Genomic DNA, 22,579 nt, shown 5'->3' on the forward strand with positions numbered 1-22,579 from the left:
TTTACTGTCTGAGTGTGGAGGGGGGCGCTAATGACACAGATTTCACCCCATTCTAAACATATCTCTTGGCTTTCAACACAAGAAACACAAGAAAACGCTTGCATAACACTTGCACAATGCCTTGTCGCTGCGATTACACGCCATGACAATCGTTCACATTGGAGAGACTCGGAAAAAGCACTTGTGAATGCCTTCTAGACGGAACCAAATAACGTTACGGTATCAACAAAATATGGAGCTTGCCAGCGATCCGACAACGGTAACGTTAGCGAGCTAGCTAGCAGCCTATCAGCTTGCTGTTTTAAATGAGCAAGGGGTGTCTCGAAACTCATTATTATTCGTAGTTGTTTTCTATAACTTCGGGTTTGTCACGGTAAGACGCGAAACAAAGTCGTTGACCGTTCTACTATGTAATAAACATAGCACTGCCTTTGTCAGCTGCTGTTATATTGTAACGTCCAGGTAAGCGTTACAGATGAGGTAGCCAGCTTGCTAGCCGAGTAATTGTTGTGAATGGGGTGCAGTTATTGATAGGGTCGCTAAACAGGCTCGGATAACGTTAGACACAAGTCGCCAGCTTCGGGAGACGTCAGACATTACGTTACGATTCAAGAAATGGTGTTAAGGAGTTGCTGGAAATCTCGACACAAGACCAGCTCTGGACATGTTCACGGTTGGACTCGACCCGGGTTTGCAGCCCTGCTATGGTTATGCCTGACCCACCTTGGATGCGGTACTGGGGCGGTGGGGGAAGCCAAAAAGGTGGTCCAGAAAGACGCAGAGTTTGATGTCACTTATAATGAGACGGTTACAAGTGACAACCAGACCATCTATGCTTTCAACCACACCATCTCCAGGAATAAGGTGAGTTCACCTTAGCACCACTTTGGATCTATTTTATGACAGTCTGTCGAAATGTACTGTGTGCCCAAATGACAATCCATCTCTTTCTCTCTCGCCTGTCTGTCTCTGGGTCTCAGACGGAGGGCGTGCGTGTGACTGTGGATGTGATGTCAGATGGAGTGGAGAGTCCTATCCTTTTCGTGGTTCGGCAGAAGCAGGCTGTGCTGTCCTTCCAGGTCCCACTCATCCTGAGAGGACTGTAAGTAGCCCCACTACACTACGCTCACTACATCAGTGTGTGCAGGGGGCCTCTGGAGCCTCCAAACTGCTTACAACCAGCCTAAAAAGGAACTCATGTAGATTACTTTGGTCCCTGCTTCAATTCACGCCCACCCCATTCTCTTCCAGTTGCCACATGCTGGGCTTCCACCCTGTCCAATCCCCTCCACCCAAGGCTCTTCTAGAGTTCAGTCAGATGTGGATGGACAAAATCACTTCTAGCGTGCTTCGTGAGATGGCCAGCAGAATGCTTGGTTGCCCTCTCTACTTAGTCACAGCCTATTCGCCTAAATCCTCTGAGGTCTCAACCAATACTGTTATGTAAATTCTAGTGCGCCATTGGATAGATAGAAGAGAGTGTCAAACTCTATTTTGAATTCAGGCAATGAAATGTTGCCTTAGTATCTACAACTGTGCGTACAAGACAGAACATGACTTATAAACCTTTTCCGAATGGATAGGGTCCTTATGTAAATCAAGCATAATATATCACGTGGACTCACTGGACTGTAAACAGCAGTATCCAGAACAGTGAATAGGCCTATGCCGCCTGTTCAAGACAGTTTTAGACGACACCTTTATGTGTCTCATTGTAACTAGCAGCAGCACATAATTTGCATTGTCGTTAAAGTAATGATCCAGAGCTTCTCCATGGGAGTGTCTGACTCTTTGTGCTGTTCTCCTTCCTTAGACATTACACAGTTATGGCTTCAGGTCATGAGATGATTTACACCTAAAGGGATGGAAGTCCAGCTGTTTATCAGTCATTGGCCAACAGCCCATCTGTGATATGTGATATGTGTCTCCTACACTCTATATGGTTGTGTAACACCAGAAAGGCTGAGCCAGAGCCTTGCTTGTGCGGTCAGGTGGCCAGGCATGCATCAGGTTAGGCTGTAGAATATATATATATATTTTTTTGTCTTGCTCAAAAGCTCTTGCCTATCACCTTGTGTCTTTCGCTAAGCTTGTCCTAATTTTGTTCGCCATTGTGTTTAGTTAGATCTAGCTAGACACATCCTTTGTAAAGTTCTCTGCGGCATGCTTGTGAGAAAGGGCTATATAAAAAAATCTTGACTTGATCAACAAGTCACTACTGGACCTTGGACTTTCACTTGCAGTTACCTAGATCCGAGGAGTCCAGCTTACTGTAAATGAGCTACCTCCGAGTCATCAGAGTATGGTTACCTCTGTTTCCCCTAGTCACCACATGTCACGGCACGGGCCTTGCATAAAAGACTACTTTACTTCGCTGAGCCGTGTACAGTTTTTTCAACATTGAAGTTTTTTTTTATGATTTTGCATAGAGCTTATTGAAGATGTAGCCTGTTACTTCCTGGTTAAAATACTGTTACAGTCTGTTGTGTTGTATTGAATCATGAGTGAAATCCCCTCACCTAAACAAGTTATTCTCTTTCACTTGATTCACATAGTCAGACAATCTGGAGTGGCTCCATAGTCTGTTGGATGGAAAAGAGCCCCTCCAGCCACCTGAGTTGCAGTATAACTATAATAAAGTCTATGGCACTTAGGCAACTAGACATGATAGAACACTATATTACGAATCTCAAGCAACTTTAATGGCAGCTTGAGCTTTGTGTTTAGCTTTTTTCTGTCGGTCTTTCAATCACTATTCCTCCTCTCCCTCCCTCTCTCAGGTACCAGAGGAAGTACCCATACGCGCACGTGGGCCGGACATTGTGCCAGCCGCCGACCCGGGTGGCCTCCGAGACCCAGTACTTCTTTGTGGATGTGTCCACCTTATCTAGCCTGGGCACACACTATCAGCTAAGGGTCAGCCGTGTTGAACACTTCACCCTGCAGTGAGTGATGTTTGACACACGCACGCACGCACGCACACACACACACACACACACACACACACACACACACACACACACACACACACACACACTCACTCACTCACTCACTCACTCACTCACTCACTCACTCACTCACACACAGACACACACACACACACACACACACACACACACACACACACACACACACACACACACACACACACACACACACACACACACACACACACACTCTCTCTCTCACTCTCTCTCACACACACACACACACACACACCAAAAATGGTGCCGGTCAACATGTCCGCCAGATTTCAGTCTCCCGGACAAATATAATAAATTCCAGTCAAATATTACATCTGTGTTTATTGAGCTTAAAAACAATTGATAGCAGGCTATACTGCCCTGCAAAGCCAAAAGGGGATAACTCAATTTTGGTCAACAATGAGTTTTTGTCATTTTTGGAACATTAAAGATCTGCTTTATCATGTGGACAAATATCTTGAGTCAATTTTGTTGTTTTTTGGAGAAAATAGGGGGTCATATTTACGGTAACTTCCAAAAATTGATTAATTTTAACGTTAAAAGTCCGGCAAATACCGGATAACGGAAACACTGACATACACTGTTATTAACACATTTTGCTATCAGCGTATCTTTTGTGGTAATTGATATTGGTGCCCTGTGGCGTCTGCTTTAGTATTTTCACTTTCATTACAGAACAGACAAGAAATTCAGCTTCACTGCCTCGCCATCCCAGCCACAGGTAAACCGGATTGATCATATAACTGTGTGTGTGTGTGTGTGCGTGTGTGTGTGTGTGTGTGTGCGTGTGTGTGTGTGTGCGTGCATGCGTTGTGTGTGTGTGTGTGTGTGTGTGTGCGTGTGTGTGTGTGCGTGCGTGTGTGTGTGTGTGCGTGCACGTGCATGCGTTGTGTGGTAGATAAGCACCAAGGAATTCCTTACACCAACAAAAAAGACAATGACCAAGAGTGATACAGTATTAAGATTAGAGATGCTGAATTAATCGATTCGTTGTCAACTATTAAATTAATCGCCAACTATTTTTTATAATAAATTAATCGGTTTGAGTAATTTTTTAAGAAGGAAAAAAAAAGTCAAACTTCTCTGATTCTAGCTTCTTAAATGGGAATATTTTCTGGTTTCTTTACTCCTCCTGTGAGAGTAAACTAATTATCTTTGGGTTTTTGTCGACAAAACAAGACATTTGAGCACGTCATCTTTGGCTTTGGGAAACAATGACACTTTTTGCCATTTTCTGACATTCAATCGATTTAATCGAGAAAATACACATAAACTGATAATGAAAATAATCATTAGTCACAGCCCTAATTCAGATTAGAAATGAGTAGATGGAGAAAGAGAGAGAGGGGCAGAGATGATGAGAAACGAGAGCTACGTTTGTGAAAGCACATGTCATGAAGAGGAAGAGCACAATGGAGGGAGTTTCTGTCTTGACAACACTATCAATATGACACATGTCCTGCTTATCAATATGACACATGTCCTGCTTATCAATATGACACATGTTCTGCTTTCGAAAGGCAGAAGCTTCTCTTTTGTACCGGTTGCTTGAGGAGAAACTTTTCAGTCACACCCAGTTTACCATCTAGTCAGTCATGGATGTCACAAAAGGCTTCAACATGTTTCTATTGGCGATGTCTCATTGGCTTCTTTTGTTCCATTATCTCCTTTTCTTTTCTTTTTTTTAGTTGCAATAAACACATTGACCTATACTAGATAATGCAGAAAGACAGCACAAACGTTAGAGCTGATTTGGACACCTGCAATCATCGTATACTGCAGTGAATTGAACTAGTTCATGAAAAAAGTCATGAACTAGGCGGAGCAGTGACACATTCCGTACGGATCTTACTGGTATCTGCTCAAGTTGAACTATTTTCAACTTTTATGCGGTGAATTCCGAGCGGAAAGCGCTCCGCAGTGTGAACGGAGCCGATGGCGCGACCAGAACGACAGATAAAAAGGTAAAAGAAAGGAAGCATGACGACACGGTGAGCCCACATCGCTGTCATCGTTTTATTATGTAGGATTTGTTTTTTTCTTGCACACTAATTCAGTTTCTCTCTCTTTCTCTGCCATGCTCTTATTTTCCCCTTCCTGATTCCTCCTCCTCTCCTCTTCCTCCTCCTGCTCTTCCTCGCAGTACTTCAACTACGTCTTTCCAGACGGGGTGGACACGGTGATCGTCAAAGTCAACTCGGTGATGACCTTCCCCTGCTCTGTCATGTCCATCCAGGACATCCTGGTACGGCCGCTGGACAAATTGATCCCAGATTAACCCTCCCCCCGCTTCAACAAGACTGCTGCTGTCCTCTAGTGGCCTGCTGCTGTCCTCTAGTGGCCCCTGGCCGGGCTGGGCTGTCACCATGCGGCTGCACTCTTTGCTCACACGGGGGCAGTGTTGGGTCCCTGTGTGACAATGATGATAATCCGTATAATAGTATCATAGTATAATAGTGTGGGGCGGCTGTGGCTCAGGAGGTAGAGCGGGTCGTCCACTAATCGGAAGGTCGGTGGTTCGATCCCCGGCTCCTCCAGTCCGCATGCTGAAGTGTCCTTGGGCAAGACGCTGAACCCCAGATTGCTCCCGATGGCCGTGCCAGCACCCTGCGTGGCAGCTTGCCGCCTTCGGTGTGTGAATGGGTGAATGTGAAGCGCTTTGGATAAAAGCGCTATATAAATGCAGTCCATTTACCATTTATCAATATCATGAGGTTCTGAAGAGTCGACCGACGACCGTCATAAACTTTCTTTCGTTCTCTCACTCACTCACTCACTTTCTCACTCTCTCACTCTCTTGTTTCAGTGCCCTGTGTATGATCTTGACAACAATGTGGCCTTCATTGGGATGTACCAGACCATGACCACAAAAGGTGCCATCACAGTGCAGGTAGCGTTGCACACACAAACACTCCCAACCTTCCAGCATTCAGAGCACAGACAGCTCTACCACACAAGCCCACTGGTTCTTCTCAAACAGCATTCAGAGCACAGACGGCTCTACCACACAAGCCCACTGGTTCTTCTCAAACAGCATTCAGAGCACAGACGGCTCTACCACACAAGCCCGCTGGTTCTTCTCAAACAGCATTCAGAGCACAGACAGCTCTACCACACAAGCCCACTGGTTCTTCTGAAGCAGTCGTATCTTGCTGATGTTTTTGAGCTTCTTTGGACAGGCCATGGGTTGAGTCCTCTTGTCTTTCTCCCTCTCCCTGACGTCCAGAGAAAGGACTTTCCCAGCAACAGTTTCTACGTGGTGATAGTGGTGAAAACGGAGGACGAGGCATGCGGGGGTCCGCTGCGCTTCTACCCCCTCCGGCCCGATGAGCTGTTTGACGCCGGCAACCGCACCAAGGCCATCGACGTGCTGGTCTCCCCCGCCATCAACTGTGAGTCACGTCTGTACAAGTCTCTCTTAACCAGACCCATCTCCACCTTAGCGCTGTGCCAGTGCTGGAGAAAGTTCTGGCTCGACCCACTCTCATTCTGGTATTCACCTTATGTTCAGACGCGGGGGTGGGCCAAATTCTTCCGGGTCGTGTTAACACTTCCGGCGGTCACGGCGGCAAATACGAAAGAATGTCAGAAGAAGAGAGTTGTTTTTGTAGGCGGACAGTGCAGGGGGTAAAACAAAGAACGTAGCCTACTGCTTTGAGCTCGGTACACAGCAAGCAAGCAGAGTATCCACTGTTAGCCAGGTCAGATAACGTTATCGTCGACAATGACGAGCACTTTCTTGTAAAACATACCTGGACTCCAACAAAGAAAGCTTCAGATTGTTTTCTCTCCTCCGAGCGCTCGAGCCACTTACGTCTATAAGACCCGCAGACGTTAACGTAATTCCCTGGAATGCGAGAATTAACGAGCCAGTTACATGGCGTTGCATTCTTAGACATTGCCGTTTGCTGTTATTTGGTATGTTACATACAATTGGCTAAATTATTAGTTCATTCAGAGTTAGATGATATTGGAGCAGCCAGCCATTTTCTTTTTCTTTTTTTTTGCGCCGTAAGTCGTCACACGACCACACAACCGGGTCAAATGGGCGTGGCTACATAAGGTGAATAGGGGAAAAAATCCTCGGCCTTGTTTGCATTTCTCTAAACAAGAGGTTTTCAAAGTGTGAGGCGGGCCTCCCCAGGGGGGCTCCAAACTGTTTCAGGGGAGGCTCAGGCTACATCTTCACTAGCACGTTTGCAAGAACGCCGCAGTTAAAGCCTTCCCAGTCTACATTAGAGCAGGCTCCGAGCAGGCTCCGTCCATAATAGCTCCTGCGAGACCCATGCTACATGACGTGTCACGTACACTGGGCATGCGCATGCCTCAATGTGTAGTACTGGAGTCCACATCGAGAGGGCAGCAACTACGCCTACGGCCAAGGCAAATAAGAAGAAGAAGGCGATGTGCCACAACGCGACACAACGCTTGAATAGCGGCTTGTGTTCTTTGCTGCAGGGAACTCTGTGCCACCATAATGCTTTGAATCACAAATACCAAGGTCAGAATTTGGTTATCCATGTTGAAACGGTGTAACGTTAGTTGAAATGACACTTCTTCTCTCAACTCGCGGGTTCTAAACACCTTCAAGGTCTACCGTACCCACCTGCTGTACAAGTAGGTTACTTGCATCGTTTCAAAATTAAACGTCTACAGTATATCAACATTCCAACCCGGATTTTGGCTCGGCCGCCGGAGACAGGAGTCTTCTCTTCATGTTGAACACTCAAAACAATAGAGATAGTGTGGGCACTGGACGCAAACAAAGTGAAAACGGCCTAATGTAGACATAGCGTCAGTGAATGCAAGTGAAAAAATATGACATTAGTTATACCGGTACATTAGTTATCAAAATGAGATCACATAGAATAGCCTAAATACAAGTGATTTGGTGAAAGAGATACAGTAGTTCAGAGATACCATAGTTTTCCCTTGAGTCAGACTACATCTATACAAACTAGGGGTGGGAATCACCAGATGCCCACGATACGATACTAAAACGATATTTGAGTCACGATACGATAGTATTGCGATATCGCCGATATTGCGATATATTGAATATTGCGATATATTGAATATTGCGATATTTTGATATATTGTCACTCCTAACCCGTTTTCCTACCTTTTCCTTGACGTCACCAGAAGTAAAACATGCAGTGTTTTTTTGTTTTGTTTTGTTTTTGCCCCACACGTAGGCTACATTATTAAGCTTCTTTGGACTCAATACGCCCACTGCAGGCGTGGACTGCACCTTCGGGCAGATGCCCGGTGGCCTGGCATGGCATTGCCTGCACTTTTTTTTTTTTGCAATATCGATACTTGGCGTCCAAATATCGATACAATATCGTCAGGCAAAATATCGCGATACTATGGTGTATCGATTTTCCCCCCCACCCCTAATACAAACATGAAAAGTTCAGACTGTGAAGATTGTCTCTTCTGTCTGATAAATGATTTGATCACAGTCTTCTACTGGTCTTATTTCTGCTTAAGTATAACCTATAGAGCAGGGCTGTAAATGACAAAACCTACACATTTTCCAGTTTGTTTTAGTGTAAAGAATTACAGGTACAACCCTACAACACGTAGGGTTATCTCAGCTACCATCAAGCACATTATCTACTGTCTGTACTGTGCATTACAATCAGGGGTGTAGTGGTGGGTCAATGCAATTTCTCTTTGGATAGTTTACCCACCTCTGTATTTATCGCTACACCCCTGATTACAATTGATGGCAACTGTGCAATTCTCTATAGTCAAGCAAAGGTCATGAAAATAGCTGACCATTTAGTGATTAATACAGATAACATGACTAGGCGACTTGATATTTAACTTGCTCCTGAAACCTGGTACCTCTTAGCCTTCACAAGTGCATCACATTGGATTGAAGGACTTCTCAGTGCAATTTTCACGCTTTGGGCCGGATTGGATCCTTTGGGGGGCTGGATCTGTCCCCCGGGCCGCATGTTTGACACCCCTGCTATAGAGCAACATTTCGATTCAAAACTCAGAGTTCGCAAGATCGTGGAAAAGAGGTTTTGTTCTCCAGGACTGGAAAACCTACAGAAAGAAATTATACATATCCAAAAAGCTTTTTGAAATGTCATGGAGTTTTCAAGTATTAATGTCAAGTTTGGCTGTTGGTAGACCTAGTGATTTTGAAAATAACAACTTCTTATTACAAGTATGATCAATTATGAACAGTGAAGAACATTTCATTTCTGTATGTAGTCTGCATAGCACACATGTCCCAGGTGTGAGCTGTAGTGTTGCTGTATTGTTGCATTATGCAGTACAAACACTTGAATGTGCTCAAATCTCTTTGTGTCCACGCTTCACAGCGGAGGTGTACGTGATGGGCATGCTGTTCTGTCTGGGCATCTTCCTCTCCTTGTACCTGCTCACATTCCTGGTGGCCTGTCTGGAAAACAGACGGTAAGAAACCAAACACTCAGCCTGTCAGTACACCCACCTCCATTCGCCATGCCTTGCTCACTGCTGTCTGGAGAGGAAGCTAGTTGTCCCTGTGAGTCAAGTTACTCATTAGTAGTGAGTGAGTGTGGCTGGTACATGTAGATGAGTTGAGTTCCCTCCCCCTCCCTCCCCTGATGTGTGGAGCGCTGCCTTTGAGTATCTAGAAAGGCGCTATATAAATCCTTCTTCTTCTTCTTCTTCTTCTTCTTCCTCTTCCTCTTCCTCTTCCTCCTCCTCCTCCTTCCTTCTTCCTTCTTCCTTCTTCCTTCTTTTACCGAGTTCGCTTGTTGTTATGGCGTCCGGGGAATGTAGCAGTAGATTCCCTGCCTACCAACACGAGGGTCACAGGTTCCCTGTGTTACCTCCGGTTTGGTCGGGCATCCATACAGGCACGATTGGCTGGGTCTGCGGGTGGGAAGCCGGAACTGGTGGGAATAGCGTGTTCCTCCCAGGTGCTACGTTCTGCCGGTGAAGCTCCCCGCTTGCAGGTGAAAAGAAGCGGCTGGCAACTGTGCATGTCTCGGAGGAAGCATGGTGCTAGTCTACGGCTCTCCCGTACAATTGGGGAGAAAAATGGGGGGGAAATCAGAAAAATAATAATTAAAAAAACAAACTATGATAATCAAATTTTGTCTTTATCTATTTCCGAAACGTATTTCCTCTCAATATGAAATTTTTGGCCAATATGTTTTTCTCATCGGACCAATACCAATATATTAAAAAATGACTAACGGCCCGATGATTGACATGGCCTGACTCTTTCCCTGTGTTTCTCTATAGAATGAACAAGAGGGAGGTGATGATTGACATGGCCTGACTCTTTCCCTGTCTTTCTCTATAGAATGAACAAGAGGAGGGAGGTGCTTCTGAATCCTGCTGACATGTCGCCGGCGGAGACAGGTATCCCAGCAACTCGCTTTAATGGACTGGCCCACTAGGGCTTTGTTAGAGGGTGTATGGAGCATACCATGTTTTCTCTTTGAACCTGTACTGTGTACATAACATAATATATGTATGATGTTAAAACAAACCCACCATTAACATTAGTTTCCATTATGACAAAAATAATCAATGAATAAGCTTTGTATGTACAAATGAGAAATTCTGTCTGTATTGAATGTGTGTTTCACCTTCTCTCCCTCATGCAAATGTGTGGCACAGCCTCTCTGCTTGGTAAGAATGGGGATGGTATAATGACAGTTACCGCTATCACCCCCTTTTGTCATGCTATGTGTTCATTAGCGCACATCATTCACTCCCCATAGACACAGGATTCATAGAATGGAAGGTTAAACACACTTTAATCTTAAAGCTATGGCTACAGTCCTAATTCTTGCTAACATTGCATAGTAACATAAACATGGTACTTTTCTTAGGGCTTTTTTTGGATTTGGGTAATAGCATGTTTGTTATCCAGTTGTTTACATGCCTCGCATAGTGGAACTACTACGACTACACGGTAGCCCATGCGGGTGCTTGTGGGCTGGCATTGCTACCACTCTGTCTTTCTTCCTGTTAACATCACAAAGTTATAATTTCTTTAAAAAATGTCTATCGACAGTGGACACGATATCTAACCCCATGACGACAGGCAAACAAAAACACAAAAGTCGATGTTTAGATGTGGTTCAGGAGCAATGTAAAAATCCAGTTTGGATTGGAACCTACCACGTGGAGAGAAGTGTTTTTGTGTCTGTGGCCGAACTGGCCATTCACTTCAGTGTATTCTGACGTGAACTTGATTATAAACTGGAGGACACAAATAGGGATGTCAATTTTCGGTTAATTTCACTTTCGATTAACCGACGCTAATAATCGATTAACCTATCGGTCAATTCATAATTTTTTAATATAATTTTTTTTTTTTTTTTTTTTGTCTATTTACTCAATGAGCTCATGCCCAAACAAGGCGTGTCTATTTAGATGCTGAAATGTTAATGCTTTTTGTGTTAGAATTTCTAACACAAAAAGCATTAACAAGCATTAACAAAAAGCATCAACATTTCAACACAAATTCTTTTTGTGTTAGAATTTCTAACACAAAAAGCATTAACATTTCAGCATCTAATTAGACACGCCTTGTTTGGGCATGAGCTCATTGAGTAAATAGACCAATTTTTTTTTTTTTTTTTTTTTTAAATATTAACTGATAGACCGACAGCAATAACCGAACAACGACGTTAGCGACGGTTAATCGATTAACGGTTAACCGTTGACATCCCTAGACACAAATAGTCTTTCAACAATTTCCTCTCACTGCAGCACGCACAACCCTTCACAGCAAATCGCTCGTTTCACCACCGCACATGAACGTAGCGCTCACAGCTTCACCCATTCAGCCAAGCTACCGTGTCACCCAACTCTCATTGATCTGTGATCAAAATTCCTTCCATTCAAATAGTCCAGATTTTCCCCTACAGGCATCATGTCCTTCTTTTTGTGTGCATTCTGATGGCATCCCCTGCATGTGTCGATGCTCTCTCCCTTACCTCTCTGAGCTCGCTTACTAACAGTCTGCAATACTGTTGTAGTTAAGATACTAATAGTGTTGCTAGTACTTGTGCGTTGTGCATGTACTGTACATACATTCAGTTATGGGATACTGGATTGGGATTTTTTACCTGTGCGTGTATATGTGTATGTCCACAGGAAAGACTCCAGTCTCACCATACGAATACGGCTCCTTTGGTGAGTTTCAGCGACTGAAGTCACTTCCTCTCGCATGGAAGCAGGGTTGCCACACGTCTGGAAAGTGCTTGAATTTTAAAATAAAAAATCAAACGCTTGAAAGTCAAGTCAAGTTTATTTGTATAGCCATAAATCGCAAGCGCCTCAGAGGGCTTCACAGAGAATAGGTCTAGCTAAATCTAGCTGGCACAACAATAACAATTACAGTAATAATAGTGAAAGTGGTTGAATTAATAAGGAGGTCCTTAAAAGTGCTTGACGATCTCTGACTTTGAGCCTCGTGCGCTCCGTCATCTCAAAATTGCCGGGCCAAGCTTGATACACTTTGTTCCCATCTACTGTAACGTTATCACTCTCCACGGCAGGTCATTGCTGGTTGCCTAGGTCTTGAGAGCACTTAGGAAATCCTGAGGATTTCAAGATTGCTTTGAGTTTATGTTCGGTGTTATTGATTAATTAATTCCGATGTGTAAGCATGACTGAGTGGAAAGAAATTAGCATTAGAGGACTTACATCTCTGACTTTGGCCCATCATTTTTATGCCTCCGCTATCGCCAGCGGAGGCATTATGGATTCGGGTTGTCCGTATGTCCATCCGATGTTCATTAACGCGATATCTGAGAAACGCCTTTACGGAATTTCATCAAATTTGCCTCAAACCTCCACTTGGACTCAAGGATGAAGTGATTAGATTTTGGTGGTTAAAGGGCAAAGTCCAAGGTCACTGTGACCTCACAAACCCCATTTCCAAGATCTTTAATGCGATATCTCAGGAACGCCTTGAAGGAATTTCTTCCAATTTGGCTCAAACCACGACTTGGACTCAAGGATGAACTAAGTACGTTTTGGTGGTCAAAGGTCAAGGTCACTGTGACCTCACGAACCAGCCATTTTCAAGCTCGGTAACACCATATCCCAGTGACACCTTGACGGAATTTCTTCACATTTGGCTCAAACGTCAAAGTCTGGACAGACATGGATGTCGACTGCTCACTTGTTGGCGGAGGCACATAATATATCCGCGGTGCGGTCGGCCTAGTTTAAATCATTTGTCCAATGAAAAGTGCTTGAAATCTATCATTACAAAAGAGTGGCAACCCTGTGGAAGGAAGTTGACTTTAGTTTAGGTTAGGTTAGGCTTTGCTTTGCATAGAGAGATCGAATCACATCGTCTTCCTCCTCTCCAGCTGACAATGGCAGCACACTGAGTTCAGAGGCCGTCACTGACAGTGCCACATCAACTGACAACAACTATGGATACATGGGTATGAGCACGCACACACACACACACATACACACACACACACACACACACACACACACACTACATGGTGTTACTGGCCCACCACTATCACTCTGCACTCTGGCCAGCGATTGGCAGCCTACGAACAGCTCTGGTCTTTCATTGGTTGTCTGTGTGTGTTTTTTTGTTCATCAGGACAGGAGCCTTTCAAACGTCGATCACTCATCAGTCACCTTCACCACATAGCCATCCGCATCGGTGACACGTCACGCTGCTTTCTAATCAGCCAAATCAGTTCACTGCACCAATCAGCACCATGTCAATCAAACTTCAACGAGATCTAGAGATGTTGCTGTCATTTCAAAGGGCTTTACGTTTGAATCGGTTCAACATCGAGTCAAACTATAGAACTTTGAGTGGCCAGTTTGTCTGATGACATTGAAATGAACGGCAAGACAATACGGATATTGCACAGATCAAAGCACGGAAAATGACATTTTTGAAAATCGCAATTCTCTGATCATTTTAAAAGGCGCGATGATTACAGTAGCTCAAACACCTTGGCATCCTTGAAATTCTGCCTCAAAATTCCATCGTCCCTACAGTGGTTCAAATCGTTCCTCGAGTCGACCTAAATCCTTCCCTCCCTCCATCAGAGCGCTCGTTGGACAGCGTTGGACGAAGCCGGCAGGAGTCTCTGAGCTCCGTGGAGGAGGATGACTACGACACCTTGGCTGACATCGACTCAGACAAAAATATTGTGCGCACCAAGGTACAGTACGCCTCCCCCCCCCCCCCCCCCTCTGCATCACCATCTTATAGACCGTTGTTACAGAGAAAGCTGTGGGTCATGATGTGTGACGTTTTGCCCTGATGATGACTATCAGTGATGGTCTCCTGTCCTCACTACAGAAATACCTGTGTGTGTCTGACCTGGCCCGCAAAGACAAGAGGATCCTCAGCAAGAAATACCAAATATACTTCTGGTGAGGACTCTCAGGAGACGGAGAACCACAAAGGCCAATCGAACAAGGCCACGATTGGCCACACAGACTCCCACAAATATTTGAGAACAATTTGTTATTGTTGGATCATGATTTTGTGCTCAAAAATACTGTAGATGGAGACATCAAAGTGGAGACTTTGAAAGCTGTAATCAGAACAGTGAGAGATTTGTGTGTGTGTGTGTGTGTGTGTGTGTGTGTGTGTGTGTGTGTGTGTGTGTGTGTGTGTCAGTGTCAGTGTCACCTGCTGGCTGCTGTGGGTAGTGCTATGAATAATTGGCTGTTTTTGGACATTTAATCGGCCATAATGACCTTATTAAAAAATCCGGCCCTGTCACCGTCTGCTCAGGACCTCTGCCGGTACCCGTGCCAAATATAAATGCTGTCAGGCCGACAGTGTCAGAGGAAAATACAACAGAGAGAGAGACACACATACTGTACATACAGTACATACATACATACACATGTAGGTTTGCCCTTTTATGTGTTATTAAGCTGCCTCCACATGAGAAGCCATCTTGTCTTCTCTCACCGCGAGGTAGAGCGGAGAAAGGTCAGCGGTAAGTAGGTCAAAGTTGAAATAATTTGAACTTTGACCTTTAGCGCACGGTGGCAAATTCGAGCGGTGCGCGACGCCAAGGGTAGCGCTGCCGCATAGTTGGGAGGCACCGCTCTCCCCATAGGAGAACAACAGCACAGCGGGTGCACAGCTGTTTTACCACGAATCATGTGTGGGGGGGGGCTTTAGATGTTGTAGAGCTGTGAAATGAAGAAACAAAGCAATGCAAACTATCAGCTATATTAAGAAGACTGAGATTGCAGGACTTGAATTGATTCAAGGACTGCTCATCAGAACAGCAGTAAGAGCAGATATGATCTCATTCTTAATGTGGTATACTAGAACAATGGCCGTTATTTAGAGTTACAGTAATGATCTGTGTGTGTGTGTGTGTATCATACTCTCCTCCCTCTCCTCAGGAACATTGCCACCATCGCTGTGTTCTACGCCTTGCCAGTCATCCAACTGGTCATCACCTATCAGACGGTACGCTGGTTAGAAGTCAATTGTAATAATATGGAGTGTTTATTGTTGTTGTTGCTATTATTACATACATATAGTACATTATTATTCATTATGTCCATATGTGTTAAACCAGCAACACACTAACATGTAGTGCAGGGGTTCCCATCCAAACTTTTCAGACCAACTAACACTATGTACCAAACCAAATATGCCAGGGACCACTTCCACTGTGGATACCAATGGTGTTTTTCCCATAAAATAAAGTTTGCTGATTTAACCATGCGTTAGCATCAGAAAGGCTAATTAACAACATAATAAGGCTACTGGTTCAAAATGGACACACACACACATGACGTATTTTTGTAGGCTTACGCAGAAATCGCCGCCATGTTGGTTCGTAAGGGGAAAAGGCTATGGTATTTTAGAATGGGGATTTCGGTTAATTGTATGAAATAAGGTCTGTGGTTAACATGAGTTTATGGGAGTGGAAATCTATGTTCAGCAAGGATCATCTGCACAAATGAGGACCACTTTTATGACTTTTGAAGCGTTTTTTGAAAGCCACGTTTCAAAAAACGCATTTACGCTTCAAAAGTCATAAAAGTGGTCCTTGTTTTATGAAGATTATCCTGCTGAACACAAATTTCCACTCCCATAAACTTTTGTCAACGACAGACCTTATTTCATGCATGTAACCAAAATCCCATAGCCTTTTCCCCTTACGAACCAGCATGGCGGCAATTTGCTACATCCGACTCATTCCTGCGGCACACTATTGATGCCTTAGGTCTTCTAGTTTCATATGATACCAGAAACTTCACTCTGGCTTTAAAACTAGAAAGTAGATTTTCAAAATCGTGATATTTCCTGAACATCGCAATATTTCGGAAAATTGGCCCAAGCCTACTCCTCGGGGTTAATGTGTATTATGTAGAAACTGTTGTCTGTCTGTTGTATTGCTGTTTTTATTTTGCAATGCTCTGGCGGACCACCGGGCGGAGCCCACAGTTTGGGAACCAGTGATGTAGTGGATGCATGATGTGAAAACTCTCCCTCTACTCTTGCTCAGGTTGTCAACGTCACAGGAAACCAGGACATCTGCTACTACAACTTCCTGTGTGCCCACCCCCTGGGAGCTCTAAGGTGTGTGGTCATGTCTGGACTGGTTGTATGTGTGCGTGTGTATTGCATGCATAAAAACATGGCCAACTGTTTTACATTTATTTATTTTTATTTACACAACGTGTGTGTGAATGTATGCCATGGCTGACTCCTAACCGCTGTCCTGTGCAGTGCGTTCAACAACATCCTCAGTAACGTTGGTTACGTGCTGCTGGGACTCCTCTTCCTCCTCATTGTCCTCAAGAGAGACATCATCCACAACCGAGCCCAGGACCGCAATGACCTTAACGCAGTGGTGAGACACCCCCCCCCCCCCCCCACACACACACACACACACACACACACAAAGATGTACACACCTACAGACATACAGGACACACAGGAGTTAGTCACGTTTTTCACAGTAAATCATAAACTTGGTGGTTCCAGTCCTCAGTTATGGTTGGCTGAGTTCCAATCACAGTTGTCGTAAAATGGCCAATAAACATACACCTTTGACCTCATAACACTGAACACGGAGTGTTGTTATCCTCTGGTGCATGTCATGTAATGGGCCCTACTTACCACAGGGCCTCGTTCGATCCATCCATCAATTATCAGTTCATTCTCACAATCCGAACCGCCCCCCCCCCCTCTCAGGAGTGCGGTATCCCGAAGCACTTTGGTCTGTTCTACGCCATGGGTACAGCTCTGATGATGGAGGGACTGCTCAGCGCCTGCTACCACGTCTGTCCCAACTACACCAACTTCCAGTTCGGTAAGACTGCTTGTTTTCTGATTAGGACTCCATGTAGCGTTTGTAGCAGAATGTGTCTCTGTCGTACAGCTCCCTCCTACTTCAGTGAGAACATCTACAAGAGCGTTGGTTAAACGTTCCATCACCGTCTGGAATATCATTGAATTTTGAGAGGTGTGTTTGAGAAAGGGCAAGTCAGGGAAATTGATACAATCTCTGGGGAAGTTGGGGAATATCAGATTTTTTTTTTAATATATATTTTTTTATACAAATGGCTCATATAGCATAATTAATTTTCTAATTTGTTTGATGCATTTGTTGCATCAGGTGGTGGTTTTCCAATGTTTCTCTCTGCAGCAGCCCAACTGTAGTGCAAACCAGAGCATTGACCCCTTTGGAACTTTTCTTTGCTTAAAAACATCAACAAAGAAGGAGTCCTGGAATCCGAGCCAGGGCCGTCATGGCATGATCTGCAGTGGTTTGGTTTCTCTTCATTGCTCGATTGTCTTGTTAGATGAAAGCAGCGGTGTGTGTTTCTCTCTGTGTCCAGACACGTCCTTCATGTACATGATAGCAGGGCTGTGTATGCTGAAGCTGTATCAGAAGAGACACCCGGACATCAACGCCAGCGCATACACTGCCTACGCCTGCCTGGCTGCTGTCATCTTCTTCTCTGTACTGGGAGTGGTAAGCATGCATGCACGCATGCACACACACACACACGCACACACACACACACACACACACACACACACACACACACACACACACACATGGACACACAAGGACAAAGTATTTCACAAGAATATCTAAATTACTGGACAAGAAGACCATGAGACTTTTAGATACGTCCTTAATTCAATGTCACTATGACTGCACCTGTATTTCCTGGTACAGTGGTTTATATAAAAGATCAAAAGACAGGCTTCAAGAAGCTAAAAACAAACTAATGAGGGTTATCCTTAACCTCAGTCCAAGAACGCACATTGGCCCAATTCATTTTAAAGAGTTGAATTGGCTCCCAGTTGAAAGTAGAGGTCAACAGCTAAAACTCACAATGGTCTATAAAATTGTGCATGACCTATGCCCAAATTACTTTAATAAGTATTTTCAGTTTGTTCGGGACGCTCACAGCCAGAACACGAGAGCTAGTGTAGTGGACTTGAAACTTCCTAATCTAAAAAGCAAGGTGGTGAGAAGTACATTCCTCTACACGGGGGGAGAGGAATGGAACAAGATCCCTAAAGAAGTGAAGACCTCACCACAAATTGTAGGAGTTTTTTTGTTCATGTTTGTGGTGATCATTTGCAGGTATTTGGGAGAGGCAACACGGTGTTTTGGATCGTCTTTTCAGTGATCCACATCCTTGCCACCCTCCTCCTCAGCACCCAGCTCTACTATATGGGCCGATGGAGACTTGGTAAGAGCATGAGAGACAAAACTGTAAGCCCACTAGCCTGGAGTCTTCATGGCTACGTGTGTTAATACAGTTAGAGAAGTGTCACTCACGGACATCTTGTTATGCATTTTTAAACTTGCCAGTTTACAGTCAGTCTTGTGTCAGTGTTGTGTACATTAGCGTGTCTGTTCTATCTTCATGCTCAAGTCTGTGTCTATTTGTGTCAGACTCTGGGATCCTGCGCAGGATGGTGTATGTCATCTACACAGACTGCATAAGACAATGCAGTGGACCCATGTACATTGTGAGTACAAACTGGCACAATAATTATCTATCAGTATATTTGTATTTTGATCTTTGCCCTGATTTCCCCCCATTAACCTGGGCTGGCATGGAATGAATCCAGTTGATTCAGAAACTCAGCTCCAGCCCACAGATATCTTGATACTGTATCAGACAGGAAATGTTGCATATTTCTGCCATATTGTTTGGTATCGATGCTCTTAAAGAACACCTGGAGCTATTATACTAGTTTGCTGTTTGTAAGTGATCTGTCTCGATCCGTCTGTCAGGACCGCATGGTTTTGCTGGTGATGGGGAACATCGTCAACTGGTCTCTGTAAGTAAACACTGGGTCCAAATATGAATACAGAGCTCATGTGAATGTGTTTGACTTGAGAGTGGCTGTGATCATGCAGGACTCTCTCTTCCCTCTATTCTATTCAGAGCTGCCTATGGGCTCATAGAGAGACCAAATGACTTTGCCTCCTACCTGTTGGCCATCGCCATCTGCAACCTGCTCCTCTACTTTGCCTTCTACATCATTATGAAGGTGTGTGTCCGATTTTTTTTCTCCCCTTGATTACGTCTGCAATTTAAACATTAGTTAAACAAATGTGATTTGAGCAGTCTGAAGGCTGAAGCAGTTTGTATATTAAAGGCTAATGTATTCTGTGTGTAGCTGCGGAGCGGTGAGCGAATCCAGTGTCTGCCGGTGGTGTGTATTCTCTTCACGGCGGTCGTGTGGGGCTTTGCACTGTTTTTCTTCTTCCAGGGCCTCAGCACCTGGCAGGTCAGTACATAACACACATACAGAGGTGGAATGTTAGGACTCTGAGCATTCGCTCTCCAGGACTAGTTGCCTTCATTTTGGCATGTAAGAATCATTTTGCCCTAGCCTAGCCTGAAAAGCACAGTAACAGTTCCATACTCATCATCTTCACATACTATCATGCACATGATCTAAAGTCACTTTAGATAACACCAGATGAAAACCTCCTCACATGTACCCTGTACAGGACAACAGCACTGATTAAGTTATACTGTATATATTTGTTCAATTTGTGTGTTGTTTTTATTGTCGTGACGTTTTTATCATATTTAAATTCAAAGTGAGGTTCACTCTGTGTGTGTGTGTGTGTGTGTGTGTGTGTGTGTGTGTGTGTGTGCGCGCGTGTGCGTGCGTGCGTGCGTGCGTGCGTGGCCTCCCCATCACAGAAAACTCCAGCGGAGTCTCGAGAACACAACAGGGACTGTATCCTGCTCTCGTTCTTTGACGACCATGACATTTGGCACTTCCTCTCCTCCATCGCCATGTTTGGGTCCTTCCTGGTACGGACGTGTGTGTGTGTGTGTGTGTGTGTGTGTGTGTGCATGCGTGCGTGCGTGCGCGCGTGCGTGCGCGCGTGCGTGCGCGTGCGTGCGTGTTAGTACATGCATACAGCATGCACAGTACAATTCTTCCTAAGAATGGAGGATTTGAGAGAAGTCTTCTGGACATTTAGAATGTGTGTACCAACTGTTACACAGGCCATCCATGTAGATGTGTTGTAGGATACAGCTAACTGTAGCTACTCTACTAGTAGATTTACACATGTTTGCATCAATTTAAAAGCAGTGATGTAGTGGGTAAATATGGGGTGGGTAAAGTTATGACCTACAGTCAGTGATCATAAGTCAACCAGCAAAAGACAACAACAAAAATCTGTTCTATTTTCAGAAAAGCATTAATTACATGCTTTCTTGTTCCTGTCAAACACCCTATCTCCATATAGCCTAACACCTACGTCAGATTCATCCCACTTGCTACAATCTCTATTCTATACTATACATTTAGGTCGTAAAAATGCAACGGGGGCAAAAAGTGGGTAAATTGAGTTTGACTGGGTTTAACTCCCACTACATTCCTGGTTAAAATTCTATTGACAGCAGATATAATTGAAAATCGACTGCAATCACAACAATGCAAAGTTGATGTTTAGATTTGGCTTATTGACTTCAAATCTTAAAAATATATAATATAAAATCTACAAGCTCACCCCTGCTGTTTCCTCTTAGGTCCTCCTCACCATGGATGATGACCTCGACACCGTCCAGAGAGACAAGATCTATGTTTTCTAGATCCGTCAGATCTTCTGTGATGAGCTCAGCTCTTTCTCTGCCTTATCGCTCCATCTCTCTTTCTTGCTTTTTTTTCTGGACTGCACAGTCGGCTTTGTCTCAGCCTCTAGCAGCCAATCACAAACCAGGGAATGGCGGTAGTCCCTCCCTCTCTGCGGCTGTATGGACACTTGACGTGCCAATCAAGAGCAAGTTCAAACTCAAGCGATGCTGAAGTTTTTTGTCCTCTCGCTGCCACCATCGATATAACTGTTGTAATTGATGTTTACTTATTGCTGACGATGAAGAGAAATATGTACACTTTCGCTAAAACTATGGTTCGAATTAACTTATTTTATACTGTCTGCATTACATTTTACAACATAGTCAACAATGCATTTTGAAATTACGCTGTTTGTATGCTGTACGTTTATACGCTGTGTGTATGCAAGTGTTTGTACAGGTGTGTGTGGTGTGTGTGTCCAAAGAATGTGTGAGAATATTACTGTTCAGTCTGTCAGTGGCCTTCAATGTTCTAATCATGTTAGTCTGATACTGTACTCTGATTGGTCAGACCCTCCCCCCCCTCCTCATTGGAGACTATTGATGATTGTATTCGACTTCTTAAAGGGCCACTTTGCTGATTTTCAACCAGCTTCGTATCATTAAAAAATCTGTAGTATATCCGAAAACTGTAAACAGTTTTGCAGGCATTCATTTAGTTTGACAGTTACTGTATTCAGAGTTAATTTGAGTTAAGTTGTGCACCAGTGATGCCATTCATGTACAAATGACATCACTGGTCCACAACTCAACTCAAATCAACTCTAAATAACTGTCAAACTAAATGAATGACTGCAAAGCTGTTTACAGTTTTTGGATATACTACTGATTTTGTAATGATAAATCTGGTTGAAAATCGGCAGTGTTCCTTTAACTTCCCTGAAGTCTGACTAAGTATTTTTTGCACTGTATTGTATAAAGAAGAAAAAAAGATTTTAATGTAAAAAAACAACAACAATGCAACGGCGCGGTTACTGAATAAAGGTCTTGTTTTCAGATACTCGGGTCTTTTCAGTGTCACATCTTTCCACCAACTGGAACCTGGTACATCACACCCAAAACACAACACATTCTGATTCTGAATTTTCCCTCTCACATGGAAACGTGTTTTGCATTTTTCTTACACTTCTACCAAATAAAATCAATACTGTATCATCAACTTGACCATATAGCCTACTTTCAAAATCACATTCATAAATCTAAGTTTACCTTTCATAAACTTTTTTTAAGAAATCAATCAAAACAATACATTACAACAACCCTATTAAAAAATATATGAAATAAATAAATCATAAAGACAATGGCTGAGTTTCCCAACAAAGAAGCTTCTTAAGAGTTAAGAAGCTTCTTAAGGAGTTAAGAAGCTTCTTAAGGAGTTAAGAAGGCTCCAAAGAAGTGTTTCCCAAACGCCTTCTTAACAGTCGAGAAAAATAAAAAAAATAGAAGGCTCTTAAGAAGCATCT

The 22,579-nt window shown here is 43.9% G+C and overlaps 1 protein-coding gene across 2 annotated transcripts; it reads left to right on the top strand.

Moving 5' to 3' along the window:
• Positions 1 to 99: 99 nt before the first annotated feature.
• On the top strand, positions 100 to 22,116 carry sidt2 (SID1 transmembrane family, member 2). 2 transcript variants are annotated; one of them, XM_083636994.1, is made up of 26 exons: positions 100 to 864; positions 981 to 1,102; positions 2,781 to 2,945; positions 3,660 to 3,705; positions 5,128 to 5,229; positions 5,791 to 5,874; positions 6,211 to 6,376; positions 9,326 to 9,419; positions 10,300 to 10,358; positions 10,620 to 10,631; positions 12,108 to 12,146; positions 13,334 to 13,411; positions 14,046 to 14,161; positions 14,302 to 14,375; positions 15,372 to 15,438; positions 16,487 to 16,560; positions 16,711 to 16,834; positions 17,179 to 17,296; positions 17,826 to 17,962; positions 18,587 to 18,695; positions 18,902 to 18,978; positions 19,247 to 19,293; positions 19,401 to 19,506; positions 19,636 to 19,746; positions 20,172 to 20,285; positions 21,012 to 22,116. In XM_083636994.1, the coding sequence occupies exons 1-26, from the start codon at positions 616 to 618 to the stop codon at positions 21,072 to 21,074; spliced, it is 2,553 nt and encodes an 850-aa protein (XP_083493120.1). In that variant the 5' UTR covers positions 100 to 615; the 3' UTR covers positions 21,075 to 22,116. The 2 variants fall into 2 exon arrangements, with proteins under 2 accessions (XP_083493120.1, XP_083493121.1); XM_083636995.1 differs by lacking the exon at positions 10,620 to 10,631.
• The last annotated feature ends 463 nt before the right edge of the window (positions 22,117 to 22,579 follow it).

The sequence above is a fragment of the Poromitra crassiceps genome (genome assembly GCF_964638095.1).
Source record: "Poromitra crassiceps genome assembly, chromosome: 5".
NCBI classification, from domain to species: domain Eukaryota; kingdom Metazoa; phylum Chordata; class Actinopteri; order Beryciformes; family Melamphaidae; genus Poromitra; species Poromitra crassiceps.

Bases quoted from the DNA above. Each gene is read 5' to 3' on its own strand.
- sidt2 (XM_083636994.1), top strand. From the start codon at position 616: ATGGTGTTAAGGAGTTGCTGGAAATCTCGACACAAGACCAGCTCTGGA. The intron at 16,561-16,710 runs GTGTGTGGTCAT...TGTCCTGTGCAG, and splicing joins CACCCCCTGGGAGCTCTAAG to TGCGTTCAACAACATCCTCA. The intron at 19,747-20,171 runs GTCAGTACATAA...TCCCCATCACAG, and splicing joins AGGGCCTCAGCACCTGGCAG to AAAACTCCAGCGGAGTCTCG.